This window comes from Mustela lutreola, chromosome 2 (genome assembly GCF_030435805.1).
Source record: "Mustela lutreola isolate mMusLut2 chromosome 2, mMusLut2.pri, whole genome shotgun sequence".
In the NCBI taxonomy this organism is placed as follows: domain Eukaryota; kingdom Metazoa; phylum Chordata; class Mammalia; order Carnivora; family Mustelidae; genus Mustela; species Mustela lutreola.
Window position 1 is genome coordinate 177024062 of NC_081291.1, and position 16802 is coordinate 177040863.

A 16802-nucleotide genomic window follows, 5' to 3' on the forward strand; every position below is an offset into this window, starting at 1 on the left:
TGATCTTCTATCTAGACCACTAAAACTTTCTCCATACCAGTAATAAGGCTGTTTTGCTTTCCTACCAATTCATGTATTCACTGGAGTGGCACTTTAAATTTCCTTCAGGAACTTTCCTTTTGCATTCACAACTTGACTGTTTGGCACAGGGGTCAGCCTTTCAGCTTGCAACATTCCTCACTAAGCTTAATCATTCTATAGAGGTATGTGCAACACTTCCTTTCACTTGAACACTCAGAAGCCATTATAGGGTTACTAATTGGATTAATTTCAATACTGTGCATTAGAGAATAGGGAGACTTGAGAACAGAGAGACAGAAAAATGGCTGTTTGGTGGTGCAGTCAGGACACACACAACATACACTGACTGAGTTCATCTTAAGTGGGTGTGGTTAGTGCTGCCCCCAAATAATTACCATATTAATGTCAAAGAGCACTGACCACAGATCACCATAATAACAAAACAGTTATGAAAAGGCCTGAAATACTGCAAGAATTACCAAAATGTGGCCATGAGACATAAAGTGATTAAATGCTATTGGAAAAATGGTGCCAAAAGACTTTTTCAACAGAGGTGCCACAAACCTTCAACCTGTATAAAGTGCAGTACCTGCAAAACACAATAAGTGAAGAGCAGTAAAATGGGGTACACCTGAAACTGTTTTTCTAACTTTTTAGCCAGATGAATCAGCTTTACAATTAAGCAGTTCCTACTAAGAGCCAATCAGCTCTGCTGACTGCATGATTCAATCGTTTACTGAAAGCCTGCTGATGTCCAAATCTGTTGGGCGCTAGGGATACAGACATAAACAGAGGGCCTTTGCTCACAAAGCATGACTAATAAATCTATCATAACAGGTACCCTTACTTCCATTTTATACTTGAAGGCTTGGGGAGGTTTACTAACCACGTGTGATCGAAGGCCACAGCGCTAACATATTGGAGTTGTGATTTAAGTCCAGATCTATGTAAATTCCACAATCTCAGATTCCTTCTATTATGCTATGCCTATGCCACACTCAGGTATAAAAATAAGCTAGAACAAATCACCTAGCACAATACCTGTATAGTGGGTACTTCATAAATGTTTGTGAATAACTTAATGTTGGAGGAGTATTTTTTCTTAACTATGTAAGATCCTAAATAGATAGAGCATAGCAATTTACTGGATACTTTGGATCCAGGCTGCCCACGTTAGGATGTGCCACTTTTTAGCAGTATGAGCTTCAACAAATTATTATCAGTTTTAAGCCTCAGTCTTCTCCTCTGTAAAATAAGGATGAATAACAGTTTTTTGAAACTAAATGAGTTAATAAAAGTAAAGCATTTAGAACAGGCCTATATTTAGTAAGTACTGAATAAATGTAAGCTATTGCTATTACTATTATTTTCTTCCCTAACTTGGAGTTTTGATCAGCTCATTCAGTATCATTAATAAATAAACAAAACCAAAACCAATTTCTTTCACTGAGACTTTTCCAGGTTCCTTTATACAAGTAAAATATCCTCTTTTCCAACATTCAAAGAGGAAAATAAACAGGTACATGGAGAATAAAATTATGTCTTAATAGTACCCAATTATATACAGTAAGCAATTTTTGATATATAAAATTAGTAAAGAATGATTAAGAAAATTTAACTTTTATAATAAGGAGTTGGCTTGAAGTTTGTATGTATTAGAGGTTGAATAGGCCACTATTTACATTTGGCTACTTCCTTAACTAAATTAAGTAAATAGCTTCAAATTCTTTACTTGTTCTTCTCCTGCATGGACACATCCATACCAAAGATCCACCATGATTTCAACCAGCTTAAACCCAAGAAAAACTGACCGAGGTCACCACATAGGAAAACAAAACAGAATCTGCTTCTCAGGGCCAAATGAACTGCATTTGTATCCATAGATACAAGACAACAGAGAATTACAGAATTCTAAAGTGGGAAGCCCCAGGACCTCAGAGATCATCTAGTCTCAAGCCTGAATCCTACTGTCAGGGGATTTGTTAGGGGGTGTGGAACAAGACAGAAGTCAAGGGAAAGAAGCCCTGGTCCTTGTTCCATCCTGAATGATCTTTTAGGACTGACCTAGCTGAATATCCTCATTTATAAGTGACAACCCACAGCCTGGCAGAGCTGAGATCAGAAGCCAGGTTTCCTGAATCCCAGTCTATCAATTTCTTACACTTCTGAGGGCTGCCATTCGATGGCTATGTTAGTTATAGATAATGCACTGGGTTGTGTTAAACTGACAACTAAGCCAGATTTCTCTTTCAAAAACAACTAGACTTAATGTTACTGCTAGCACTTTATGAAAAGAGCAAGGCATCATTATTTGGTATAAATTAAAGCAACTTTCCATTCTTTTTTTTTGGGGGGGGGGAGGGTTAACCTGAAAATCCCAACCCACTGTTGCTATTACAAAATTTTTCTTTTCCTCAGTACACACCCCTGGGCCAAACATAGATGCATTAAAATTTTGCCAAGAGAAACAATGAAGTCACTGATAATACAAAGCATGAAGTATCATGAAATTCACATCTTTGTTTTCTTCCTCTCCATACTTAATTACTTCTCATTACTGATCATTTTGTGGTTGTTGGCACAAGGGCAAGGAAACTCCACCACTGTAAACATGCAGAGACATATAACACCTCAGTAGACCAGAAGTCTGCACACGATGGATCTGTTCACAAATCCAATGTGCATGTCATCAAGAATGTTGATGCCACCAATCCCAGCCCCCAAAGAGGATTAGCAGTCTTCGAAAAACTCTAATCACTTTAAAAAAGAATAAGCAAAGTATCAACATATTTTAGGTCATTCCTTTTTATCACTTACAAATATCATCATTGCCAGAGCACTTGTGGTTTCTTGGAAGATTTCACCAAACCCACCTTTTTAAAAAGTGAGGCAAGGGAAGCTGTGATGTATACAGAGTTTCATTCAAGTTTTCTGCAACAGCTTGGCTTGCCTTTAACTCAAAGGGGACTTATGAGAAATGCTTATTAAACTATTCTTCTAAATAGAAGCTTACATTATCTTGGAATTCTGGAAGGCAAACCTTGGATAAAATTAATCCAGAGGAATCCTTATTGATTAGCAGCAGAACACAAGTTGATTCTTATCAATAGGCTACTGTTGGGGCACCTGGGTGGCTCAGTAGGTTAAGTGGTTTTGGCTCAGGTCATGATCTCAGGGTCCTGGGATTAAGCCCTGGGCTCCTTGCTCAGCGGGGAGTCTGCTTGTGCCTTACCCTCTGCCCCCCCACCCCCGCTCATGCTCATACACACTCTCTTTCTCTCAAATAAATAAAATATTTTAATAAAAAAGGGCTACTGTTCTACATATGAATATGTGGGTAAGAGAAAGCACAGGAATGCATCATAGAAATCATTAAAACCCTCAACAAAACCTTAAACTTCCAATAAACTAAAAGAAGTAAAACCAAAATATATTTTACCCCTTTTCAACTAAACATTTAGGGGCATCTGGGTGGCTCAGTTGGTTAAGCTTTAGACTCTTTTTTTTTTTTTTTTAAAGATTTTATTTATTTATTTGACAGAGAGAGAGATCACAAGGAGGCAGAGACACAGGCAGAGAGAGAGGGGGAAGCAGGCTCCCCGCTGAGCAGAGAGCCTGATGTGGAGCTCAATCCCAGGACCCTGAGATCATGACCTGAGCTGAAGGCAGAGGTTTAACCCACTGAGCCACCCAGGCGCCCTAAACTTTAGACTCTTGATCTCAAGCTCAGGTCTTGATATCAGGGTTGTGAATTCAAGCCCCATGTCAAGCTCCATGCAATGTGGAGCCTACTTAAAAACAACAACAAAACAAAACACTAAACATTTATTCAATTTTCATAGAAACCTGAATCTGTAAGTGTGGTAGACCTACAGTTTAAAAATAAAATGGCTATAGTTAACTCTTTCCAACCCTGTTCCTCTGCAATGTGACCTTTGCAGCTCCAACCATCAAGAGGTGAAATCTCTGACTCCAGTTCTTGAATAGGGGTTGGCCTTGTGACGTTCTCTTGACAACAAAAATAAGGTCTTAAAAATTCAGCTCTCGTACTTTTGGAATGATGCTCTGAGACCACCATTTGGGGAAGCCTTGTCTAGCCTACCAGAGGCTGAGAGCCCATGTGAAGCAGAGATAAGACGACCCAGCTGAGGTCTATTAGCCCAGCTAGCTGACAGACAGAAATGTGAATAAGCCCATCTTAGAACATTGAGGCCCAGCTGAGCTGCAAGATGACGTGAGTTGCAGAATGAACCACAGAATTTTTAACTTATCATTTAGCCATTACTTAAGTTTTGAGGTAGGCCACAAAGCAGAAGAAGAAACTAGTCATCTTGTGAAATACCCACTATATATGAAGCATCAAGTCAGATACCCTATGGGAGACCTAAATGGAAATCAATAATATGAGACAGAAGATATGGGTGGTCCTGTCCTTCAAGTGTGAATATATCTATAAATAAAGTAGCACTTAATAATGATCTATTTTATCAATTTTTTAGTATATGTGCTGTTGAAGTTAGCACAATAGTTATCTGTATTAAATATATCTGTATTAAGAACCTACCATTATTCCTACAGGACAGAGAAAGGGTCTTCCTAGAATGTTCAAGATAATCCCATAGAGTAGGAAAAAATAATTAGATATATTATTTTTTAATTAATATTTTTCATTTTTGAATGTTTTCATATTGTACATTATATACATGTTTTCATAAGATACATAGCATATGCTATGTATATGTATATATGCTAGTATATAAACATTATTTATGTATACATAAAAATACATATAATGGGGTTTTCCAGAGTCATATCTCCCACAGATCTTCAACTTTCCATCCCTACATAAAAAATATACTTCTCTATGCTTTGCTTTTCTCAAATAAATGAATTCCTCCTCGACTATATAGAGAAGAATCTGTGATAACTACTATTACAGATCACTGTTCACCTATACTGTAATCACTTAGCAAGGTTATAAGCATGTTTCAGATAGGGTGTCTATATTCATTCTGGACAAGGTGTCTGTAACTGTGTGTCTTTGGCAGTACAGCATATGGCATTATGGCATGATTTTTAGTACAGTTTCTGGAGCCAGGGTACATGGATTCAAATCACAGTTCTTCCAGTTATTAGCTGTGCAAACTTAAAAAAACGATTCTCAGCTGAAAATTATTACAGCTGAAAATCATTACAGCTGAAAAATTATTACTGAAAATTTACTGAAAATTATTACTGAAAATTAAATAAGGATTATTTCCTTAAGAATTGTCTTCTAACTGTAACCTCTTTCTTGGTGGTAATCATCAGACCTGGTTTACTGCACATCCACATAAAGCATTTAGATTTCTGTGGATTTATGTAAGGTGAAAATCCACAAATCCATTTCTTCTTAATATACTATTGATAGCCTATAGATAATACTATACAATTGAAAGGCACACTGGCAAGAATTATTATATATCAAATCAGAGAGGGAGACACCTCCCTATTTCCCTCACTTCACAACTAGGGACACTGGGCTCACAGAGGATCAATGATTTGACTAAGTCCCACAACTGATTTGTGACTGAATTCTTTTTTCATTAGTCTTCTGTCTAGTTCATTGCACTTCTCATAACTCCATTTTTAGGAACTATTTCTAGAAATCTTTCAAGTAAAAGTGTATCATTTGTAATAAGGGAAGTAAGGAAGCCACATCATAAATAACCACCTTAGTACATAACACACAGTGGACTTTCAATAAATGACTGGTAGAGTACAGGTAGAGGGATGAACAAAGCCTAGCTGGCTGGCTCAGAAGTCCTCAAGGTTTCTAAAGTATTCCAACAGGGCTCTCAAGTGGTGCCAGCAAACTGGGGCTGTTGAGAATCACTTCCCTCTCTCCCTCTCTTTTTAAGATTTATTTATTTATCTGAGAGAGAGAAAGTGAGTGTGTGCACTTGAGTTGGGGGAGGGGCAGCAGGAGAGGGAGAGAGAATCCTCAAGCATACTCCCCACTAAGTGTGAAGCCTGACATGGGGCTTGATCCCACTACCCTGGGATCATGGCCTGAGTCAAAACCAAGAGTTGGATGCCTAACTGACTGAGCCACTCAGGTGCCCCTGGTGAGAAACACTTCTTAAACAGAGTACCTAACCAAGACACAAAGCTATTCTTTTAATCTTTTTTTTTTTTTTCCTTCAGCACTCACACCTCATATTTCATTAAATGAAAGAGATAATCAAATAAACTTGGCTTTTCTTCTTGAATTCCCCCCCCAACTTTTTAAAAAAGATTTTATTCACTGAATTTTTTTCCTAACTATAAAGGTAATATAGACTCACTGAATAATTTTTGGGAATAAAAATAAAAGTTAATAATAATATTAATAAAAGTAATGTTTATTTAGAGTGCTAATTTTATATGAGGCATGTTGCAAACATTGACATGTGCTGACATGTAATCTTCACAGTAGCTTTAGGTTACAAATATTCTACTACTATCATTCCCATGTTATAGATGAGAAAAGTGAAGCACAGAGGTATTAACTAACTTGCCCAAAGTTTTACAGCAAATTAATAATGGAGTAGGGATCTGAACTTAGGCAGTATGGTCCTAGAGTCCATGGTCTTCTGCACTCTTTTGTACTGTCACTGATCAAGTTTTGGTTTCTAATGCAAATTATAAGAAAAGAAAAACTAAAAATTGATAAATTTAATAAATGAAAATTTAAAATTTCTATACCATAAAATACAATAAATAAAGTGAAAATGCAAGCTACAGACCAGAAAAGATAATAGCAAAACATATAATTAACAAAATGGTAATTATATACAATATGAATTTCTACAAATCTATGAGAGAGACAACTAACAAAAGAAAAATGAGCAAAGATCATGAACAAGCAATATGAAGAAACCCAAATGGCCTTTCAATACAAGCAAAGATGCCCATCACACTAAAAATTATACGATACAAATTAAAAAGTCAGATACCATTTCATTTATCAAAATGGGAAAAACTGTAAATTCAGTAATAGGAATTGCTGATGAAGATATGGAGCAATGAGAACTCTGATACCCTACTGTTAATTGGTATTCCACTTAGAGGAGCAATAATCCCTAGTAATGCTGAGAGAACACATGTTCCGCAGCTCTAACATCCCATTCCTAAAGAATATTTCCAGAGAAACGCATGCACACAGGAAAAAAATAGTGATGTTCATTGCAGCATTTTTTCTAATACTGAAAAAAAAGTAAACTATTTAAACAACTACTGACAGTAAAATGTGTAAGTAAATGGTGGACTACTCACGTAATGAAATACTATATAGCAATAAATATATATAAACTAAAATAAAATAGAACAAGGAAGAATCTAGAAAATACAGAGTGAAAAAGCATGTTTCAGCAACACACAAAAAAATATCCTATTTACATAAGGTTTGAAAGTACACAAAGCAATACTATATATTGCTTAGTATGTATATACACGTTCAAAAAAAAGTATAAAACGTCTTAAGGGAATATATATACCAAATTCAAGATGGTTACTTTTGGGGTGGGAAGCATAGAGAATAGGTTAAGGAAGAGAGAAACACAGAGCTTCAACTGTGTCTATAATACTTATATTAAAAAATCATTTTCTAATGTATATAGTAAACTAACACTTTATGAATTTGTGTGGTAGCATGTAATGGCTCATTATACTTCCCACACTTTTCTGTATGCTTTGGTTTTACAGATCCTTAAAGAAATACTATTTTTAAAAATATACATATATTTTTTTAATTTTTAAATAATCTCTATACACAATATGGGGCTTGAACTCACAACTCCAAGATCAAGTCCCACATTCTGCTGACTGAGCCAGTCAAGTGTCCCAGATATATTTTTTTAAAGAAATATTATTGTAGAATGTATGGGGAAAAATCTTATTATAATCCAAAAGCACTTCACTAAGATGATAAAAGTTTCAAGGTTTTAGGATTAAAATTAATAATATATACATCATTGAAGTAGACTATAAGCTCAATTAACATTTGTCTTTTTGTTAAAAATCTCAAAGGTGAAACAATTTTTCTTGCTATTATAAATTAATTTGGGTAATTATATAATCAGATATAAGCTAATGTATACCTTAAATATGGATTTATTTTAATTATTTCCATAGGCAGGATTGTCCCTATTTTGGAGATGAGTGTCCTAACTATAAAATCTTGATGTATCCAAGGACAGATCTGGAATTTTAGCAGAATGTCAGGGATACAGCCAGGGATCAACCCATCATTCCTTTAATATTAGACTTTGTTGTCAAAACAAAGTAATCCAAAGTATTTTCTAGCAGTAATTCTGATGTTTCTATTTTAAAGCACCAAAGACTAAGACATTCCAAAAAATTTTTAAACTTCCAAAGGAAAAACTATAACATGAATATGCAGAAATTTGGAACAATTAGCAAGTTTGCCATTTTACAATTACGTTAAGTACATCTTAACTCAAGTAAACACTTAGGCGTTGGTCAGAGGTATGACCTGAATCCCTGACATGAAATACTTGGTGAATGAAGTTCAAATATAGTCTGTTTACCCATGGACATAAGTGGCCTTAGTCAAAGCAGAACACCTTTTTTAAAATTTTTATTAAAAAAAACAGAAGTGTAAATAAAACTGTGATTTATGAATCTACTAATGCTGTTCTCTGCTGTAGACTTCAGAAAGATTGAGTCTTTGGCTGCAGCAAATACAGCAAGAGTGCAGACCTGTTAAAGCAGTAATAGGTGCCCTTATTAAAACTCTACTTCCATTAAGAGGTACACACTGTTTTCCTTCTTTCCAGGCTTTAAAGAATGCGTTCCAGAAGCAGTGACACAGAGGGCTCAGCCCTAAAGCAATTTCCAAGACATAGTAAAGACCATGATTTCCAAGGACCTGAGGACATGAAGCAGAGACAGCAAGACAAAGACCCCACCAATGAGTCAGATGCAATTCTTTCCTGTCCTAAGTCACACGGTGGTGTCGGTCACCATGGAGAAGACCTCTCAAGAGACGATCTTTTATTTCTTCTGAGCATTCTGGAAGGAGAACTTCAGGTCAGCTGGGTTAGAATTATCCCCATGTTCAAAGAGAAGGCTGCTCGTGAATTTGGGGTGTATGCTGCCATGGAAATAGATTGTCTATGGTTCTACCTGTATGTACGTGAAAGAAAGTACACAAATACAGAATTCTCTTATGCCAACCGAAAGGGCAATTAATCATATCTGAAAGGGCTGTCATTATGACACTTAACTGGCAACCATCATGTGAAAGATCACATCCTCTGCCTGTGCTGCTCATGAGATTCAGTGCACAGGCAGGTTGAGTAACAATGACTTCGAGATTGGCTTAAATAACAAGAGGCACTTTTATACCCCATGTAAATTGGCTACTCAACTTGCCCTAGCATTATTAACTCACATAAAAAACAAGAAACAGTTACTACACATATAAGAGAGTCTTATTTCCTACCCCCCCAAATGCAAATGTCAGTCCATTTAAAGGGTACCATGTTATCTACTTGTCAAACAATAAAAAATGTGGGGTTCCCCCAATGTTTATAGTGCTCACATTTAAAATATTATTAATGTATAATTAGATTATAAGAAGGATGAGGGACATAGTTTAACTGCCTTTTGTAAAAGGTGTTATAAAGAAACATGACTCATTTTTTATTTGAAATAGAAGGAAAAAACCAGCTCTCAAGAACCACTTTCAGAGAATGCTGGTAGATAAAGCAAGCTTTCTGAAATGGCTTTTGTTCCTACAGGCTCGAGATGAAGTCATAGGCATTTTAAAGGCTGAAAAAATGGACTTGGCTTTGCTGGAAGCTCAGTATGGGTTTGTCACTCCAAAAAAGGTGTTAGAGGCTCTCCAGCGAGATGCTTTTCAAGCAAAATCTGCCCCTTGGCAGGAGGACATCTATGAAAAACCAATGAATGAGGTATGTATTGCATTAGGGGTGTGCACCTGGAAGGTGGAAAAGTTTACTAGCCAGCCAAGCACTTGGCTTGGAAGGTGAGCACGACATATAATTCTTTTTTGATTATTTACAGTTTTATGTTCTCACACATTTAAAATCTACCCAAGGTAGATAAATACTACATGTTCTACAGGAAAGAAAAGGAGAACAAATCATAGATGGGATGTTTCCACTAGGTATCTTTCTTGACATCAGACTGAAAGCTGACAAATACAAGAGATTTTCTCTCTCTTACATACACTGAGAGCCAAAGACACTTAGACACACACACGTGCACACACACATGCACACAAGGGCAGCACATTATGGGGACCTGAAGGCTATACAGGCTATAATAAAAAACAGAAAAAGCTTAAATTTCTTTAAAAATACTGAGGTATTATGTCATAGAATTTTTTTTTAAAGATTTTATTTGAGAGAGAGAATGAGAGACAGAGAGAGCATGAGAAGGGGGAGGATCAGAGGGAGAAGCAGACTCTCTGTCAAGCAGGGAGCCAGATGTGGGACTTGATCCTGGACTCCAGGATCATGACCTGAGCTAAAGGCAGTTGCCCAAGCAACTGAGTTACCCAGGCATCCTATGTCATAGAAAAAAAAAATTTTTTAAAGCCTTTATTTATTCATTTGAGAAAGAGAGAGAGACATCACAAGCAGGCAGAGAGGCAGGCAGAGAGGGGGGGGGTAACAGGCTCCCCACTGAGCAGAGAGTGTGATGCAGCACTTGATTCCAGGACCCTGGGATCATGACCTGAGTCAAAGGCAGAGGCTTAACCCACTGAGCCACCCCGGTGCCCCTGTCATAGAGATTTTGAGCATGAATAGAAATGATCAAAGAATTGTCCAAGCAATGGAATTTTAGAAAGCATGTATTTTAGATAAGTGTTATCCTTTTTCCTTCAAAAGTTTAATGACAGCAAAGATCTTTCCCCCCAACAAGTGTGCCCAGCAATGACAATAGCAAAGATGCAAAGTCTCAATACCACTGCACAAAGATTCAGTACTGCTTGCTCTTTTACTTGCTGACATTTCTGAAACCCTGGCATCCTTATTTTATTCTTCTATTTTCCTCTGAGACCTCAATGGAAAATTTCACAATTTTTCATTTTTATAAAAAGGAAACAACTAAGAGCATGAGTTAAGGCTGGAGAGAGTGAAAGCAAGTTTTGGACAAATTTCCCTCACATAAGCTCTGGCAACCTACCTCAGGACTGACCTCTAATGTCCTTGCTATTCTCGTCTTGGGTGTCTCATGAGAGAAGACTACTGTCTTGCCAAATGCGAAGGAGTTTGGTCAGATGGATCTGCTTCTCTGAAGGATAAGGATGCAACCACCCAAAGTCTGTTGACTTGCACTTTAATTCAAATTTTAGAAAGAAGAGCTGAAGCTGCATTCAAGTCAATTACGTGAAGACTGCATCCTGGCTCCCAACATAGTGACTAGGAAATGGCATTAGGCAAAAATTCCCCAATTTATATAAGTGCAATGCAAACTGATGATCACTGACTGTATCCTGATAAAACTCCACAAATGGCACAATCCCTCAACACCTCAGTGTGAAATGAACAGAATGACTCCAAATCTATGCTAAAATCATGGGAAAGTTTTAGTTTCACAATAATTCTATTACATATATGCAAAATTGAAAATACCCTGACTCTCTACAAATGCTTGTCCCTGAAAGTTACCCATAATTTAGCCCTTTATAAATCCAATCTCTTTTGATTACTCTCACAAAACATACACATACATACTCCTTTACACATACTCACTTATCACATTCCCACTTCCATGATGTGTCCACTTTTCTTCTCTTGCCTTTTACTTCTACCTTATAGACTTCTCTCTCCCCAGCTATGAGTCTATCCATTCCTTGAAGCCCATATAACTCTACCTACCCAATAATCCTGTTGTCTACCCACTTCTCTATCTAGGAAGTGATGGGAGAAATTTAAGTACCCAGTGAATAAACTGTATTAAGGGAGAATTTTAAATAGAGATCCCTAGATAGCTTTCCCACTGAGACCATCCATGGCTGTACCTGAGTTATAGCAGAATAAGGATCTGCATGCTAAGTAATTATTCTTTTACTTTTTCCCAACCTGGGATGTTAATAACCCTGAATTTTTTTTTATTCACAATGTACTTTTTGAAGAGTGTAAAAATCTCAACCACTCCTACAGTAAACTAAAGAGGACTTACCTATTCTTAAGGCAAAATAGCTTAGAAGACCTAACTGCTCTCAGTTACATCACATGGTAGGAATACTGACTTAAGATGAAAGACTGGTATTGGCATTGAGCTAGAACAAAGAATAGGAATGAGAAAAGGGGGTGACTGGTTTGTCAAGAGAAAGGGAAGATGTTAAGAACTCAGAGTCTACAACAGTTTTAACCTCCTATTCCTTTCCAACCTAGGGTTCTATATTAGAAGTTACCTTAAAAAAAGATACTGAGTTAATTGCCCAAGATATTCTTAGTTCTTCTTAAAAAAATAGCAAGGAAAATATAATATTTTGGATTTATCAAGGTATTATAATAAAAGAATCTGCATACTCTATTAGCATCACAATTCTCCAAGTACTTATTTAAGTAATTGTATAATTTAGCTTTTAAATTTCATTTTATTCTTTTAATTAATATTTACTGGAGAGATGATGAATAAAAATAGTTATGTCTAATGTTGTTGTGTTTAGTGTCTGTGTGACAGACAACAAATGATCACATAAGCCAAGTATACAATTAAACACAGTGTTGTTTTCTATGGTGAAAACCACAAAGCACTATGAGAGTATAATGGAAGATCAAATTAATTAATTAATTAATTTTAAAGATTTTATTTATTTATTTGACAGACAGAGATCACAAGTAGACAGAGATCACAAGTAGACAGAGATCACTGCCTGTGTTCTCTTCTGGGGGTTTTACGGTTTCAGGTCTCACCCTTAAGTCTTCAACCCATTTTGAGGTTGTGTGTGTGTGTGTGTGTGTGTGTGTGTGTGTGTGTGTATGGTGTTAGAAAATGGTCTAATTTCATTCTTTTGCATATAGTTCTCCAGCTTTCTCAGCACATTTGTTGAAAAGATTGTCTTTTCCCCATTGTATACTTTTGCCTCCTTTGTCATAGATTAATTGACCCTGTAAGCATGAATTTATTTCTGTACTCATTAAGACAAGTGCACACCTAATCCCCTTCACCTATTTCAACATTCTCCACTCCTACCCCAACTTCCCCTCTGGTAACCCTTTGTTCTTTGTCATTAACAGTCTGGTTTTTGGTTTGTCTACCCCCCACCCCTTTGTTTGTTTCTTAATTACACATACAAGTAAAATCATATGGTACTTGTCTCTGACTGACTTATGCTGCTTAGCATTATACTCTCTACATTCATCCATGTTGTTGCAATAGGCAAGATTTCATTGTTTTTTTATGAAGATGCTAAGAATTGTTAAAAATTCAATGTAGGCCCTACCCTCAGGGACTTCACAGTCTAGTAGGGAAGACAAACACGTAAGTCAGGTACAGCCTGATCATATCTTAATAGAGATATAAGTAGGCCACAGAAACCAGAAAGGACTTGGTATTGACATTTGTTCACATTAGTACTACATAACCAACAAAGAATTGATTAATAAGAATTTTAAAAATATGCAAACACCTTGAGGCATAATATGATGAAAAACAGACCAAAGGATCCAAGAAGCCTACTCTAGGGAGGGCTGGGGCAGGATAGAAGTTAAGTTGCCTCAGAATCAAATATTATGCAAAGATTCCTTCTTTATGTCATTCCTCTGACCAAGGTTTTTCTGAAGAGAGAAGGAAGTGTCAGAAAAGGGATATGGGGAAATTATTCTGATATCCACAGAGGAAACAATTATTTTCTCTGTGTGAAAAAAAACAGTTAACAGTAGAAAGATTACATTTGTGTTGAGATGCATCAAAAAGTATCAATTAACAAGAGTAATGATAAAGAAAAAAACCAAGCAAAAAGATGAGAAACCCACTGCTAAATTACTTAGTCAAAACTTAGATATTCCTAAAACAGTGAATGAAAGATGGCAGTATTTTGAAGGGTTTGCAGTTAACACACTATAAATGTATTTTCTTTTGTAGTTGGAGAAAGTCATGGAAAAATATAAAGAATCTCATAGACGAATCCTGGAACAGCTTTTAATGGCAGAAAAATCTCATAGGCAAACCATACTGGAGTTGGAAGAAGAAAAGAGAAAACACAAAGAATACATGGAGAAGAGTGATGAATTCATAAGCTTACTAGAACAGGAATGTGAAAGGTAAGGCTACTGTGGACATGACAATGATCCATTCTGCAAACTCTTACTAACCTTTCACTATGGGTTCAACATTGTACCAGGGATACAGGGATGAATATGACAGAGCTTCTGCTCTTAAAGTTCTCATGGTACAGAGGGAGGAAGAGGATGTGTTTAAAGATAATTAGAATATAATGCAATAACCAGGTATGATAAAAACTATGGAAACATAAATGCTGGGCACCTTATTCTGCAAGAGAGTGCTTTGTGAAAGGGGCAGAGGAGGTAATAGGGGTCTAGTCCCTATGCAAACAAGAATGGAAACTACATACAAGGCAGGGGCAGAAATAAGTGTCATAGCATAGAGATAAAATAGTATGGGTAGTGAGGGAACTCAACATGACCACAGTACAGGGTGTAATTGCAGGATGAGAAAAGGCAAGGCTAGCCACAAGCAGATGGATTTTATACTGTTGGCAAGAAGGGACAAATGACAACTTGTGAGAAGAGGAAGGAGTTGATCAGGTATGATTTCTTGAAGAACCATCAGGGCAACATGGAATAAAGACAGGAGCTTTAGACTGGGGGAGGGTATATGTTCCAATGGCTATGGGGTTAGAGAGAAGAGGGTATGAATAAGAAAATACTTATGATGCACAATCAATACTAATGGGTGACTAATGAGACTAGAGAGCAGAGGAAGAAATACAAGGGAGTTTTGAGAAGCACTCCTGGCTAGTCACCAGGGTACATTACATAGGAATGGTGCAGAGCTTTTTGCTGGTGGAGGAGATGGCTCAAAAGTGGGGGCAGGTCCTGTTTTAGACATGCTGAGTATGAGGTACCTGGTGTATTCTGATGTCCAGTGGGGAGAATGATATATCTAATTAAACAACATACAGTTGGAAATACGGGTCTGGAAAATGTTGGGCCAGTGATGTGGATTTGCAGCCTGGTGATAGCTGAAGCAATGAGTGCTGGTATGGTGAGGAGAGAGAATTCTGGAAGGGAACTCCAGAAGAATCAATGGCTCGCTGTTTTCTGAAGAACTAGAAGGGAAAGAACGCAAAGAAACCAAACAAGGAAAGACTTTCAAGCAATACAGAAAAGGAGAAAAAAATGTCCCAGGACTTTGCAACAAGGAAGACACTGGGAAACTTTATGAGTCCTTTCAATAAAACAGTGAGGGCAGCAGCCAAATAACAATGCTTTGAAGAATAAATAAGAAACGAGAATGTAGCAGCTTAAATGTGAACCATTATTTTGAGAGGTTTGGCTGCAAAAAGGGAGAGATTTGTTGGTAAACATTTTGTAACCATATGAAGGGCAGATTATTTTGCTCAATTTTGTCCCTCTGTTCTGAATCACCTTAGAAAATATGAGCCTTCATTTGAAATGGAAAGGACAATTAAGGCTCTATACTGATAATACAAAGATAGAAAAGAACCAATCATTGCAATATCAAATTTTACTGAACTGTGATTTCACTTCTGTTATTCCATGTGTACTTCTGAGTTACAAAGCTAATGGTGCTGCATTCTAACAATCACAGAAAAATGCAGAAAAAAATAATTATTTCTCTAAAATATTAGTAGTTTCAGTGCTTTTTTTAAACTACTTATAATTCATATTTTAGCTAGGTAACTGAAATTACACAATAGCTAGGTTAATGGCAAAGTTTCATTTCTTACTTCATGGTAGACAGTTGGTCTGATTCCCAGAGAATCCATGGCCCTCACATCCAGTTACTTTTTTTCCACATTCATCAGGAGGTTTGTTTTCTACTCACTACATGGGGGTGGGGGTGGGGGTGGGGGGAGTTGTTACCTTGAGCTTCATGAACTTGAAATATCTTGAGGGGAAGATTAAAGGAGTATGAGAAGTCTGGCACCAAGGGAAGATTTGACTCAGACATTACAATGTAAGATTTGTTATTCAATGAGACAATGTTATATTAAATATTATTTCGAACCCCTGTGGTTTGGCACCCGCGGCCTCATTTGGCCTCCACATTTATTTGGCACCAACTTGCTGAACACAGACACTTTCTTTCATCTTTCATTATTATGAACATTTATTGACTACGGTTAGAGTGCTGCTTGCCATAGAACAAAGAAGTACTGGTTGTCCCTCTCCAGAGGGCTTACCACATTAACAAAGAAGGCAAGACATTACAGATTTAGGGTAGGAATGTGGAGGGCTGTCTGAGGTACAGTTTTAATATTCACTGCTGTACCTCAACTATCTTCTAGTGGAAGGCTTAGGAGGACATCCAGAAATAATGCTGGGAGGCAGATGAAGATTATTTAAACTAAGAAAGGGCAAAGAGAACAACTCTGAGAAATGGGAACAAAAATTCAGTGGGAATAAAGGCCATGAGCTAGAGGAAAAGGAAAACAGTGAGACAAATGTAAATTGTATCCCATGAAATCAATATATTAAGAATGGAATTTCTACATGTATCAAGGGGGCTTAAGAGGAAGAATTTAAAAGATCATGTTTTTTAGCCTTTGG

At 36.8% G+C, this 16802-nt stretch overlaps 2 protein-coding genes across 8 annotated transcripts in view; one reads left to right on the forward strand and one right to left on the reverse strand.

The window, feature by feature from the left end:
- Nucleotides 1–16802, reverse strand: part of CMSS1 (cms1 ribosomal small subunit homolog) — a 383625-nt gene that overhangs the window by 254435 nt on the left and 112388 nt on the right. The window lies entirely within an intron of this gene.
- FILIP1L (filamin A interacting protein 1 like) overlaps nucleotides 8841–16802 on the forward strand; it is a 113525-nt gene continuing 105563 nt past the window's right edge. For all 3 annotated transcript variants that reach the window (XM_059164357.1, XM_059164358.1, XM_059164359.1), the window contains exons 1-3: nucleotides 8841–9093; nucleotides 9807–9980; nucleotides 14131–14309. In XM_059164357.1, the coding sequence (XP_059020340.1) occupies nucleotides 8851–9093; nucleotides 9807–9980; nucleotides 14131–14309 (596 nt within the window). In that variant the 5' untranslated portion in view covers nucleotides 8841–8850. The remainder of the gene's footprint in view (nucleotides 9094–9806; nucleotides 9981–14130; nucleotides 14310–16802) is intronic.